The sequence below is a fragment of the Electrona antarctica genome (assembly GCF_951216825.1).
Source record: "Electrona antarctica genome assembly, chromosome: 15".
Classification (NCBI taxonomy): Eukaryota; Metazoa; Chordata; class Actinopteri; order Myctophiformes; family Myctophidae; genus Electrona; species Electrona antarctica.
Genome location: NC_136796.1, coordinates 12,410,005 through 12,424,871, shown reverse-complemented (window position 1 = coordinate 12,424,871; position 14,867 = coordinate 12,410,005). Strand labels below are relative to the sequence as shown.

Here is a 14,867-nt window from a genome sequence, read left to right as displayed (position 1 = left end):
GTTAAAACGACCGGATTAAGGTTGGTGAGGGGTGCGTTAAGGGTTGGGAGAGGGTTAAGGTTAGGTTTAGGTGTGCTGCCCCGTGGGAGGTTAGGGTTAGGGTGAGGGTTTGAGATAGGTTGTAGGACTAATGACTGGTTAAATGGTTTATCAATTTGCTACACAACACTACAGAATGTTGTTTTATGCCAATAGGGTAACTTTTAAGAAGCGGTTGTCATATCAAGAGCTGGAGAACATGTGTAACTAGAAAAAGTGCCCTTCTGGGCATAGGTCTCCACCAGGAGGATAGGAGTGTGTGTGATGTTTGGCAAAATGTTTAGGAGTAATATAAACATGTTTTTTTGTTTGTTTGTTTCTTGCAACAATTTTCTTCATTTTGTTGAGGAAATGCAGAGCCAGATCACTCATAGCATCTCTGAGGATAGAATTCTGGATGAGCAGGACATGTGCAGCTATTTGTCCAAAACGGGCTACTCCTGAAAACTTTGGAAGGCAATCTTAGCTAATCAGTGTAGAATCTGAGAAATCCAACAGGCTCGTCTTGATTACATGACTACAGAGATCATGTGTATCGATTTGTGTGAGATTTGGATGAAATCTGTGTGACTAATAATGTGTTTTGCAGAAATGGGCCTCATGGTGGCGCTATAACCGGCAGATGTGGAAGGATGCAGGGAAAATGTTTTTCCATGGCCTCTAGGGAGTGCGCATACATAAGTTGTATAGTATACAGATAGATGCAGTTATAGGTAAAAACAGGAATTGGCCTGTTATAGCGCCACCGTGAGGCTGATTTGGGAACAAAAATAGTGGCATGTCGTCCTCGGCCTAGTGGAAATGTGTGTGTATAATTTCATGGAAATTGGACACTGTTTGTGATTTGTGGCATTTTGTTCGAAACGGACCAATCATGTGAGCTTTGGAAGCCAATCTTAGCCAATCAGGATGGAAGATGGGAAATTGTGCAGATCTGTGTTGATCACATGACTATGGAGATAGTGTATACCGAATTGTGTGATGTATGGATAAAATGTGTACGAGTTATCTACAGAAATGCGTTTTGCCTAAATCGGCCTCATGGTGGCACTATAACAGGCTGTTGAGGAATATTTGGGGCAGAGGTTCGTCGTTGGCATCCAGGGAGTGTGTGTGCACAGTTTGGCATGGATCGGGCCAACGGTGCCGGAGATTAGCTGATAACGGACGGAAGGACGGAAGGACGGACACACGGACGGAGTGCAAAACATACTCTCTCCCCATGCCTTCGGCCTGGTGGAGACAACAAAGTGATCTGTTTTCATATCAGATGTTCCAGTGGCCCAGTGAAGGGTTGTACTTTGGCACCTTTCCACAAACCCCATTCTGTCAGAAAAATCCTATTAGCCTCGTCTTTAATCTGCCCCTCTCTGATGAGGTTCACCTAACAATCGTCAGGCATGACCTGACCTGACCTGAAATTGAAAATTTTGAAATGATATCGATAAATGTACTTTGTGTGCCTAGTATCCATCCATCCATCCATCCATCCAGGGGTCTACTTGACAATTCCAAGGACATACTGTACCCATTCCTCTGACATCTAAAGCAGCTTTCTGTGTGTTGGCACACACACACCACAGCTTGATAGCACAATAGGCAGTTACATCAGGTCTGGTCAGTTGCAAAAGTAACCACTGTTCATTCTGTAATTCATCTTAATTTCCAGAGATTTCGGTCTTAGTTCTGGTCCAAGTTAAATTTTACTTAAAAGGACCACTTCACCACTAAACGGGGGTCGCAGTTTTTCCGTTATTTGCCGATGGGATTCTCAGATTGCTTTCCAACCTACCCTATGTTCATATAATTATCCTCACTAATGGTCATGATAAAATAGCACCATTTTGTTTTTCAACTCGGTCTGTCTCTCATGGGAGGGCTGTAGGCAGTTCAGAAACCCGTCCACCAGTGACATCATTGATGGAGAATCCAAGCTAATAGAAACTGCAGGCTTTCTATTCCTGAAAAGTTGCAATGCAAAAATGGAAGCCATCACAATAATTTAAAAAAAATAAAGAAATATGGCAAAATCTTGCCCAACGATATTGTCACTGGTGGACGGGTTTCTGAACTGCCCACAGCCCTCCTGAGACACAGACCAAGTAGAAAACATTTGTATATATATATATGAAGATTAAGAAGTTTAAAAGTGGTGAAGTGGTCCTGTACGGATGTACGGATGTACCATCCATCCAAAATGGCATCAACTTTGGTGCAAAAACACACTGCATTTAATGTGCATGTAATACACATGAATCACCTTTAGCAAAAAAGATACACTGATGTTACCTGTTGCACATTTTCTATAGTAGATTCAGATTGAGAATGCTGTCTTGTGCACTGTAACAGTCACATAAGAGAGATCAAACGACACAGTCATATCATTAAGAACAATACTTTACTTTGTCCTTGGTGGGAACTCCCCCCCCTAAAACAAGTAGTTGGGACTGACATCAAATGATTTACACATTGATCTACTGTCATATCCAGCAGTAGGGACATCAACAACATTCTATGGGTGAAAATGAAAAACAGGACATCTCATAAGGTGCTTATTAATATGCAACAGGAATGTTATGAAAATATGTCCAAGTCACTCTATAGAGACGCCAATGCTGTATCTATATATATATATTCAGACCATAATCATAGAAAACAATCTACACAAAAATAGAGCATATATTTACAGAACAGAAAGAACAAAACTATTTACAACATCGAAAACACTCACAATTAATGAAGAGCAATATATAGTTAAATGTTCACACTGGAGTCCTGGTGAAATAACCGAGCCCCAATGGGTGAGTCACTAGAACAGAGATCACAAACCGGCCATTTGCAGTAGTTGTTCTTTGAACTGCTGTGAATGGTGTGAGAGATCGGTGACTCGGTCCACCATGTCTTGGACGGCAGCTGTGTTGGGGTAGTTCAAGGCGGCCGTCTTGGTTGCGCCGACCACAGTCTTTAATAAATCACAGAGAACATTGCTGGAGTTCATCACCCGGTTGGCTACCTCGGGAGCAGTCGCTTGCCTGGACAGAGTGTCACCGATGAAGACCAGTTTATGCGCACTGAGAATGACAAACTTGCTGTGAGCCACAAAGATGCGAGGAGGCTGCCCAGCGCCAACGCAGCTGAAGAATGCGTCCACGGCGTTGAGGAGCGTGACAAAGTGCTGCTCGCACTGCTCGGAGTAGAAGCTCAGCAGCTGACGGTCCCGCGCACACAAGTGGGTCCCACTGACTCCCAGGGAGGGCGGCGGTGAGGAAGAAGAGTCAGAGGGCGTGGAAGAGGGTTCAGCCGAATTGTTGTGGGAGATCCACTGTGAGATGTCATTCTCCACTGGTTTGGTCACCTCCTGCTCCAGCTGTTTGAACTGGTTGATCTGTGAAGAGACAAAGAATTAAACTTCTGTTCACATACTTCATTTTAACCTTTAGCCTTGGATAAAGGCGCTATATAAATGCACCATTTACCATTTACCATTTAACCCTGCTGCATAATGTATAGTTAAGTATAACTTGGAGGGCAACCAGTCAGTCTCAGTGACTGAGATTAACAAACTTGAACCACAGAATCCTTATTTTGGGCACGTCATAATAGGCAAACATTCAGTGAAATAGGAGACATTTGGCCACAAGAGTACATCTACAAGCTCACAACACATCGCTTTGAAACATAATTGTGAGCTTGTAGATCTGCCATTTTCACTGAAGAGATTTTGTGTAAAGGGGGAAAAAAAAGGGGGGGGGGGGGTATAGACTCTGTAGGGGACTCCGGTCTATGAAGTACTGTATGGTATAAGTGGAAGGGATAAACAAATGCCATTTCTGCCCATCAAAAGGAAATATGTGAAAAGGTTAATCTCCTGATTCCCATATTCCACTATGTGTATTGCCATGAGATGCCATCTGCCCTATGTGCTTGTGGAAGAGAAGGCTAGGTAGTTGATTCCTCAAAGCCTGTATTCTCTGAGTTTAGTTTCTTCCGAGTCCATTACCCAGATTTATTTTGTGAATTGTATACATTCATATTTCTTACTTTGGCTAATGGAAAATGATATACAGAGCACAAATCCTAGGACACATAGGGCTCCATTTTCGTCACCGCTAAACCCCTTATACCTAAACTTCTTTGCCTTTTTTACTATTTTGCAAAACATTTTCTTAATAGTTAAAATGGCCAGTCTACAAGCTCATGTAGATCGGCTAGTTGAACTATTCAAAAATGTTTTTCAAAATAGTAAAAAAAAAAAAAAAAAAAAGGCAAAGAAGTTTAGGGATAAGGGTTTTAGCGGTGACGAAAATGGAGCCCATAATCTATGATCTATATTATAGCCTAGAAGTCTAAATCAGAGAAAGGAAAGAGAAACCCTTACTTGTTCCTGGCCCAGCTGAACTTTGCTTTGCTTGATAATGTTCTCTTTCTCCAAAAGTTCCTTCTGCTGACGCTCAAAATCTTCTTTGCCCTGTGAAGGCATAAAAATAGGTTAAAATGGCACTCAAACAACATTGTATCGCATCCATGCGAGCAAGCTCAAACAAACCCTTGCTCAACCTATTATATAATCCCCTCTACTCCGCCAAGCCATTGTAGGACCATGGTTACTATTTTTACAGAGTCAAAGATAAACACCAGGCCAGTATTTATAGAACAGGAACAGGCATATGAATGAAATGGTTTAATTCAGGCTATCAAGGGACATTTTAGGATTGGAAAGGATTTTGCAGAGGTGGCTCAGACCGATATTGAATAGTAATTCTTCCATACCTGCAAATGCACATAGTCGTAGTCCTCCATCCAGCTTTTAACACACTTTTCACTGTTATTCATATTGTCTTTGTCTTGGCTGGAAGACACAGGGAAGGGCTTGGTCTGGCTCCCATAGTTGTCATTGTCTGAGGAAGGGGATGTGAGCGTGTGGATCATGCTACCGTCAGGTGTGCCTCCCCTGGAGAAGGACCCATCCATAGGTACCCTTCTGAATAGCAGTTCGGCATTACTGCCCACAGTGGAGGCCAGCTGCTTGGAGTCGTCGGGCACGGTTCTGGAAACCATAACAAAGCGGTCCAGATCGTCACTCTTAGCGTGGTGTTTGGTGGACCCACAGGAGGCCAGGGCGTTGAGGGCCCAGCCACAGTTCTCCAGGGCCTGGTACGTCTGAAGCAGGATCAGCTGGGAGTCCTCGAGCCGCCCCAGCTGCCTTCTGAGCTTACTGTGCAGGCTGGGGTCCGACAGAGCCGTGGCATTTGCCGCGGCCCCTCTGCCAAACACGAGGAAGTCCCCCAGGGCAGCGCGGACCCTGTCCAGCACTGTGCGCACATCGTTGGCATGTCGCTCCATGAAGGGAAATGTCCTCCAGTGGGGGGACGCGACCATGGTCTGGAGGGCTCCCACCGAGGCCTCCATCGCCTGCTGCAACCGGTGCAGCCTCTGGACAGCCGAATCTAGGTCCAGGGCCAGCCGTCCCTCTGCGCTGGAGCCCGTAGAAGAGGAGGAGGTCGACATGCTACTGCGGGTGCTTCCCGTGCTGGAGATAGACAGACGGTTGACGCCGTCCGTCGCGTCTGCTATCGCCCGGGCGTCCTGCGAAGGGATCTCGTACATTCCCTTGCCTCGATCTCTGTCCACAGGGGACGATCTGTGTTGCGTGTGCTGCATGCCCCGGGGGATATCGTATAGATCTCTTTGCGATCCCGCGGCTGAGAGAAGGGTGGGAGGTGGCACATCGTAAATGCCTTCATTGTCATTAGCGGCAGGGTGGTGGTGATGATGATGGGCAGAGAGTTCTGAGCTTGGGGGGAAGTCATAGTTTGACTCGGGGCTCTGGGTGGTCTTGGCGAGGGTAGGCGGGGGGACGTCATAGATGCCCTCTGGTTTGTGAGGCTGGGGGAAGTCGTAGTTTCCCTCCTGGAGAGCGGGGTTGCTTCGACAGGGCGGCACCGAGTACACCTGTTGAACGAGAAACGTTAGGTTTATGCAGTACATGAAAACATATATTATGCAGTGCATGAAAACATATAAAGAAAGAAAAACAGGTGAGCTTCCTCTGGAAACTGCCCTTGGTTGAGGCAGTGGGTGCTCAGCTTTGAAAATAACTCATAAACCAACTAAATGGAAAAAGCGGCAGAGCCTTCTTCAGAGCAGACTGTCTGCTCTGAAGAAGGCTCTGCCGAAACGCATCAGCGTTCGCAAATAAACATGAGAAATTGCATCTGAGCCAGTCTTGCATCTTTTATTTTGGAGTGCCGCTTTTTCCATTTGCATGAAAACAGTCACAAATATAGTCTTCATCAAATAATAATAATTAAAAAAAGGTTATGTGAAGACCACACATATTTTACTGACAAAGTCTCTGCAGTAAAAAGTGAGTTATTTTTGCCATCCAAAATAAACACCTGGCCCCCTGCTGTGACCCACTTATGGGCAACAGTCCACAGTTTGAAAGCCAAGTGCTACTGTCAGTTGCACTTGAAAACAGAGGAAGTGAAAGGCCTGCCTGGTGTCAAGTAGATACCATATTTGCAAACCTCAAAAGCCCCCGATTCCTTCCTTTAAATTCAGTGTTAGTCAGCATATGGCACACAAGCACCATGTACTAACTGTGAGGTCTTGACTATGCTGAATATGTGTTATGACGTACATGGCACAGAGCACAGAAGTCCAGTGGGATAAATAAAATGGTGGACTGCAAGTGATTTCCATCAGTCTTGAAATCCACTCTTTACAGCATGACAGGCATGCCCAGACTGTAATTAGGAACTACGCAAATAACAGGTCCCAGCATATTTCAGGTTATTACAAACAAACTGATGGCCCGAAGCCTGGCTGTGTCTGGAAGTCTGGTGAAATCCTAGATCCTAGAGGTTTGGTTGGAGAGCGACCATTTACGTCCTTGACTTTCCTTTGTTGGATTGCTCTCGGTTCAGAGGCAGGGAACCGTACTCGGCTCTCTTGAGTTCTGGTTGAACACTACTGGCAGGCAAGGCTTTCATTTAGAGTAGCCACAAGAATGTCCTAAATATGATCATTGGACATATTATTCGTTTATTACAGCCAATTAACTCATTCAATGGATGACTTTGGACGAGTTTTTCCCAGAGGCACTCACTGTGTGTGTGGGGTGGGGGTTCATACCATCTTGTGTAAAAACACTGGAGTCGCAGAACCCAAGCTCCAAATGGAATAATTATGTTTTTGCCCACAGCACACTGTCGCTGATTGACCGGGGGAGAAATTTAAAAATAAATAATAAAAAATGATAAACACAAGATGTCTTGAAAAGGTAAGATATAACGAAAAAGCCTGGCAGAGGCTAAACGCAGCAAGAAACAAATCTGGCAGTCAATGGCCGCAGTTACATGCAGGCTGATCATTCCGAATAAAATACTTCGGAAGTAATTTTTTTTCCTGCGAGTTTACATGGGAAATCCGAATGATTGTTTACAATCTGCGGCTCCCCTTCTCCGCTGGGAAGGTGATCATCTCGTTTTTATTATCTACAGCACGGCCAGGGCGAGAGAGAGAGAGAGAGAGAGAGAGAGAGAGAGAGAGAGAGAGAGAGAGAGAGAGAGACTGTTGAACACACACACACACGGTTGCAACCACACACACGGAGCAGTAAACGGGGGGGCATCGCATTTATCAACTTTTCGCTGTGCGCCTCACAAGGCTATTGGGTTTATTTGTGATTCGTCTTTGCACAATGCACGTACATTGTGTAAGTAAGCGCTGATCTACAGGCTGACAACGTGTCCCATCTGTGGTCTTGTACATCGCATAAAGCATATTATGCATAGCATATTATGCATAGCATATATATCTGCACGATACACCATCGCCGCATCATTATGGCATAATATATTCCGGGCAAAGTAGGCTACCAGAGAATAAATTGGATGTTTAATACTAGATTGATTGCAGCTGCTCATCAATGCAATTAAACTGCAAAGCCGTTATGTTTCATGACGTTTTGGTTGCAACTTGGAATAGGCAAGTTATAGCCTGTAAAAGTACAAAAGGACATTATAGCGATAATAGCGTATTCTTGGGACTGTGTGTGTGTGTGTGTGTGTGTGTGTGTGTGTGTGTGTGAGAGATTACTGAACAGCGGTATTTCGTCCTCTCTCTCCTCCGTCTTTCTGTGAGTCCCCCCTCGGTAGCCTACGGTAGCCTACAGTATAGCATTAAGCAATCCAGATACATATAGGCTGGCTATATAACCTATATCAAACATGTTTGAAAATTATCAGTGATCATCAACTCGGGACGGTTGTATCTTTGAACACTCACAGATCAGGGGGATCATCATCACTGCTGCTGCTCCACGTTTTTTTTTGTGGATTTCGGATCTGCAAAATGCACGAAATAACGCGCTCTATGTGCAAACTCCTCGGCACGCCTTGGATATGAGCGCCTTGGAGTTGGAGCGCCTTGGAAATGAGCATGCTCAGAAAGACCAGAATGAATTTACATCCGAAGCAGTGTATACATGAGTCCAATTTTCTTTCAATCGCATTGAACATCGGAATAATCCGGCCAGTGACATTGGAATGGTTTTTAAATCGCATCGAGCATTTTCATTCGGATTTAAGTTTTTGTAGGTGTTTACATGACAACATTCAATAGGATTTAACTTCTATTCGGAATTAAGAGGGGTTGAAAGACCTCATGTAAACGTGGCCAATGAGTTAAGAAGAACTGTATCAATAAACACATGCTAACTTTTGTCCGGACATATGTGCCTACCACTGGGATTTTTTTTGGGTATTGGGTGGCAGCCTTAGTCGTTTTGTGGAACAGTTCTCTTACTTCTGTAGAGGGGGGTATGTCATAAACCCCTTGTGTCCTGGGGTCCATTTGGGACGGGGGTATGTCATAGACTCCTTGACTCCGGGAACTCCCATGTTGACCAGGGTAAGGTGATCCCATCATTTTACCAGGTGGAATATCATACACCTGGAAAATGAAAAAAAGAGAGAGAGAGAGAGAGAGAGAGAGAGAGAGAGAGAGAGAGAGAGGAGAGAGAATAAAAAACACTGGAAACATGGATGTATACTGAACAAGTAAGACACAATGAGCCCTATTAAGCAAGACGAAAAACCCATGCGGTAATACAGATTTCGCCCTCGCTCTGCGCCTTTTCGTATTATGGAAGCCGTGGTGAGCGCTCACTCATATGGAATACCACGTTCCTGCATAATTTAGCATTGGGGGAGTGTCCATATGTTAATTATTTTCGCTTTGCGCTAATTTGCTATTAAGCCCCTTGACCTAAAAACACTCAGCGCATACCGATTCCGCCTGGGTCTGACCACGTCTTAAAAGCAAAAAGCACTGTTTGATTTGACACTTGAGCGGCTCTGGAGTGCTGCTGGAGTGTTGCCATGTCTGTTTGCTGTTTATTTTATAAGCGGCTTCTTTTTCTGCAAAGTTGCTTGTAAATATTGGTAGTTGTGGTTGCTTTTCTTGTTTCTAAAGTGCTTATTTGGGCTTTTCTCCTAATGTTGTTTAAACCAGTGATCCTCACACAGCGACATTCCCATGTCAAGGACCCCCAGATGAATGCATTTGCCCAACTAAGCCAGTGACCCCCATGACAGATTTGTGTTTTTAAATGTTTCAATAACATTTTTCAAAAATATTCTTATTGTCACTTTTTTTTTGAAAATAGCAGATCTACCAGCTCACAATGCATCACATTCATTCATTAAAACAATGAACTCTGACTGCAGGGGGATATATATTTATAATGATCATTATAACAATGTGCAAGAAAATATGTAAAAAGAAGGAAGAACTTTATATTTGTGGACAATCAAAATATGCTGGAAATTTTAATGTGGTGTCATTAAAAGGAATCTTGATATGGCAGACTCACTATCTAGAAAATAAAAACATGGCACTTCATTTAAAATAGGTTGTAGACCCCTGTTATATGCGATTCTTTTGGGAGTATGTTTATAGACCTATTTACTTGTTTCTATGAGACATGGCAACAGCGAGCTTTCTGGCTTTCTCGTTGAGATTATTAAGGGTCATATATCGCTCATTTCTAAACCTTTTTTAAAAATTAAAACATCTCCATAATCACTGGGAAGTTTGCTTTCATACGCTGTATCACACCCGACTCAATTCTTCTTCAATAAAATGCTACGAGCGAAGACCATAACATTGGGGCCGCAGCAATACGCATGGCGCACGTAGGGCATTTCAACTCATTCCTTCGTCGTGACTCGAATGAAATAAAATAAAATAAACGTTATTTTACTGGTGTTTTTCAATAGAAACAAATAAAGAGCGTGTGTGCAACAGTCAGTGCATATACGTGCATGCACTATAGGCTATATTTCCTCCTTGTCGGGATGGTGAGCTGAGCTCTTCACAGCCCGTTTGTCTTTCATATTATTCTTATAATATTTGAGAACTCATGGTTCTCTCATTTCTCAGCCGTTTTTTAAAATGTAAAAATCCCCACATTCCTTAGGAATCTTGCTTTCATTCGCTGTATGGTATATGGTTCTATTTTTTATCGAATTAAACAATATCAAACGAACTTGTATGTTCGGGGGTTAGACGATTCTGGGAACATTACGCATGGATTGCCAATTTGCCAGCCAATGCTGCGTATCTACTCGCAGTTCCATTCCGATCTGAAAGGTATAGGTAGGTGCCATTTCAAAGGCTTAGTTATTCATTTATGAATCAAATGAACTAGAATAAAGATTTTTACAGCTGTTTTTCATGCTTAGAACAGAAACAAATGAAGTGATGATGTGCGTATATCTCCCTCCCTTAGCATATGGCTGCGCCGCTGTAATGACTTTCCAATGAACACGGCAAGTTACTTAACAAAATAGAGACATAGGCCTACAAGCTATGCACATCATGGCTGTGATAGCTTGTGGATCTGTTCTTTTGAGGCATAAAGGTGACAGCATGCAGTGCAATATGAATAATTAACCCAAATGTGACAAAGTCATGTCATGTCTATGGTGCCAGTCTGCAGAAATGTAATACCACTTGCCGAAAAGGGCGCATCATCAGCTGGTGTCGTAAAGAGAATAGTACGGACATGTTCATTGGGTAAGCCTCAAAACTCCCTTAAACACTCCCATGACTAATTCAAGGCCGTTTTGCTCACACCACGGGGTGTCGAAAGCGCTTCTTACCTGGCCCATAATTGTAATATGACATTGCACCCGCCCCCACGTCTTAAAAACTGTAAAATTATATGTAATTAGATTCCACTTGCTTAATAGGGCCCAATATGTTTATGGTTCTCTGTAATTGTACAAAATTGGCACCCAATTGGCACCAATACCCTATATGATGACTATACGATGAGTGACATTGTATGACAAAGTGTTGTATGCAAGTTTACAGATCAGTGAAATGTCGGTGGGACAGGCTGAATCATGAAACACCTACCCCCTGCGATCTAATAGGAGGGACATCATAGAGGTCCTGTTGGTCGTGCTGGCCTGGGCTGTAGGTGTAGGACTGGCCCACTCTGGTTGGGGTCACCACCTGTCCATCCACAGCAGGGCGCAAGAGAGAGAGACACACAGAGACAGCAGAGACTTAATAATGATGAGGACTGCCGTTTAAGATGGCAGCTGCTGCACGACAGTTCTGAAGACATTCACAAGTCTAACGCTCAACATCACCAAGTCTAACCATTTTCCTCAAGTCTAAAAAAAAAAGAAAAGAAAAGAAAAAACCTGTGTGCCTCTTGCCTGGCATACCCAGCAGTGTGTAGCTGCTTCCCATTCGTTGTCCTCAAGCGACCAGGCAACGGTATGTAATTACATCGGAGTTAAATCAGTTAAATCAGTTCTGACAACAGAGGCAGTTGCACATTGTCCCTGCAGTCACAGTGCCATGTTTCAGCCTTTTTGTGGAATACCCTCCAAACCGTGTGATAATCAGAGGCCAGGAGCAGGCCAATACAGGGAATGACATAAGAGAACTTGTTGATGCTGAAATGCTAAACTAAATACAAGGAACTACATGGATATGGTACCTCCAGAGCTGTGATGAACTGTGATGCTGACACAGGAAACCAAATCACAAGTCACAATCTTACATTTCTAACTTGCTTAAATTGCATTCGAACCAGAGCCCATGAATTCATATTGTTTTATAATAATTCATTATTTACAACATTTGCCTTTATACATATGTAATACAATAATATACATAGTGTATTGTTCTACTTTTTTTTGAGGGAACAGACCCTGCTCTAGATGGCTTAGCCTTCAGCTACGTCGTACATTTTTATTTTTAAGTTGGAACAACAGCTTCGGCTGTGAATTGTTTATTCTCGTCACATTTTCCCTCTCTCTGTCCCGTCAGTGTTTATCATTCCCACCTAATCTTATGATCTCAGTATTTCCAACTCCCCCCCCCCCCCACCCCCCTTTCCCCAAAGGAATAAAAACACACATAGGACCATGTAGACCTCCTTACAGCGTCAGACAGACAGAGGAATGTCCGGAATGCTCTTCACTGAGCACACCAGTGACCCCCCCTCCCCCAACAACCCCAGTCTTCCACTTCTGCCCCAAACTCCACTAACACCACAGTGGAAGTAGCAGGGTTCATAAGCAGGGCTTGAAAATGGGAAACATATTATGCAGAGCTTCCTGGCAGAGAGAGAGAGGGAGGGGGGGGGGGGGGGGGGGGGGGGGGGGGTGAAAGAGAGAGCGGGAGAAAGAGAGACTGAGACTGCAGGGAGGCAGGAGACTTAAGTTTCACTAACCCTTCTGAGTCCCTGTATAGCTGACCTAATATCCTAATACCTCCTCGGAGTCAAATGATAGGAGGTGCAACCCTGGCACGAGGCTGACCAGCTCCGAATGAGATTAATGCCTTTGTAGAGACAGGGGAGAGAGGGGTGGCGTGGGCTGGTAAGGGGGGGTGGGGGGGGGGGGGGGGGGTGGCAAAAGATTTATGGAGAGAGTTAAGAGAGGTAAGTGAGAGGAATGGAAAATGAGGATATGAGTGTCCTAGCATGGAGAGGAATGCCATTCATCTGAGTGGAGTTATTATTGTGGAGAGTCGGACCGCCGGTAGTCCATATGGTTCTCATAAGGCTAATGGGAACATCACCTCGGTGAGTTGAGGTGTTCATTGTTGGCATTCCTGTCTGTACATACATCATCCCTCTGAGCCCGCTGGGGTCAGCGTTGATACATTCACTATAGGCTTTAAATGCGTCAAGCCAGGAGCTTGAAATAAAGCAGCCAGTTTACTGTAGTTCCTTTCTCCTCTTCTCACGTGTGTTTGGCACGCACGCACGCACGCACGCACGCACGCACGCACGCACGCACGCACGCACGCACGCACGCACGCACGCACGCACAGATCACAGAACACGTAACCAGACACACCAGCCATGGAAGAAGCCTTTTTTCAAAGCAACAAAGAAAAGGCCCAGAGATAGAAAAAGGTCACCCTAGCACTACTGCCGTGGCTGTGCATTGGACTTAAAATGAAAAATCTTGAGTGTTTAATTAAGGATTTTTACTGTGCAGATTAAAAAGATCTGGGAACACACTCATGCGTGCACAAAAGGAGATCTATATACAGCTTTGGTCCCCACACATCTCATATTTGCAATTGACAATGAAAGGAGAAATTAGGTCATATGTGCCTCAAATATGACGTAAATTTGTGGCAACACAAACATTAAATGCTATTGACAATGAAGGGAAGATTTACGTCATATGTAGACGAGCAAATCGGCCAACGTATGAATCACACACAGTTGTTCATGAGATGATGTATGATGGTGTATAATGATAAGAGCGCCCCTCACTTCACACAGGTGTGATTTCTTTAAAGGAAACACCACATGTACATGTCATCCTCTTGCCATCAGTGGCTCCTCTCTAGGCCACTGCCAGACACGCACTGCTCATTTATTTCACATCTCTGCCCTCTGTTTACCCAGCAGAGCCGTGCGTCAGGGCCACTTGGCGCTCCTATAATTGCCGCTGGGTAAATATTTACCGGGCCCGCTGGGGTCGGTTCTTTTACAGACGCTCGGGGAAGGTCGATCAAAGAGAAAAAGCGGTGATGTCATCATAAAGGGCCGAGGGACTGAGCAAACACTTGTTCCCACTCAGGTGACAGACAGGCTCTTAGCATTCCATCACGCAGGAGTCAGAAGGGGATGATGGGAGTGACTAACCAAGGATCAGATCCCACGTTTGGCCATGAGGAGTCCGAAAGGAGCATTGTTAAGACTCCTGTTACTATACCAGGTTGAATGATTCATAGCTCTTTCAGCAAAACAATGTTTGCTTAGCATCCCGGTGGGCTCAGGTTTGGGCAGAAGGGAGTTTTCAGTGTATAGAGTGCATATCGTTTAAAGACAAATAGTGACCTCACAGGCTTTATATCCTATGTTATGCAAGTATATATTCTGGCAGAAACCTTGTATCTGCATATTTCATGTTTTTTGTTCATGTTTTTCGCCTATAATGACATGCCCAAAATAGGGACGGCAGGTTGAAAGTCTCTTATATTTAACCAATGACAAGAATTACATGTGTGTTTAAGTTGAGTTTGTGACAAAATAAAAGAACCACATTGGATTCATTGGAACACAGTTTTTCAATGACCTGAAAGGTAATGGTGATGAGAGCGACGTGTGTGTGTGTGTGTGTGTGTGTTTAAGCAAGAATCAACAGGATATGATCACTTCACACCTTTTCATTGGAACTATGAAGTGTGCTTCCGTCTCATCGAATGACCCACTGACATACAAGTCAACAAGCCCATCGCACCAAAGTTCAGGTTGCAAAAAGAACACAGCAACA

General features: G+C 44.1%; 1 protein-coding gene across 1 annotated transcript in view; it reads right to left on the bottom strand.

The window, feature by feature from the left end:
- Positions 1–2,418: 2,418 nt before the first annotated feature.
- Positions 2,419–14,867, bottom strand: part of nedd9 (neural precursor cell expressed, developmentally down-regulated 9) — a 31,484-nt gene continuing 19,035 nt past the window's right edge. The window contains exons 3-7 of the mRNA XM_079522496.1: positions 11,470–11,568; positions 8,851–8,997; positions 4,810–5,991; positions 4,418–4,507; positions 2,419–3,424 (exon numbers count right to left, since the gene is read on the bottom strand). Coding sequence (XP_079378622.1) covers positions 2,861–3,424; positions 4,418–4,507; positions 4,810–5,991; positions 8,851–8,997; positions 11,470–11,568 — 2,082 coding nt within the window. The 3' untranslated portion in view covers positions 2,419–2,860. The remainder of the gene's footprint in view (positions 3,425–4,417; positions 4,508–4,809; positions 5,992–8,850; positions 8,998–11,469; positions 11,569–14,867) is intronic.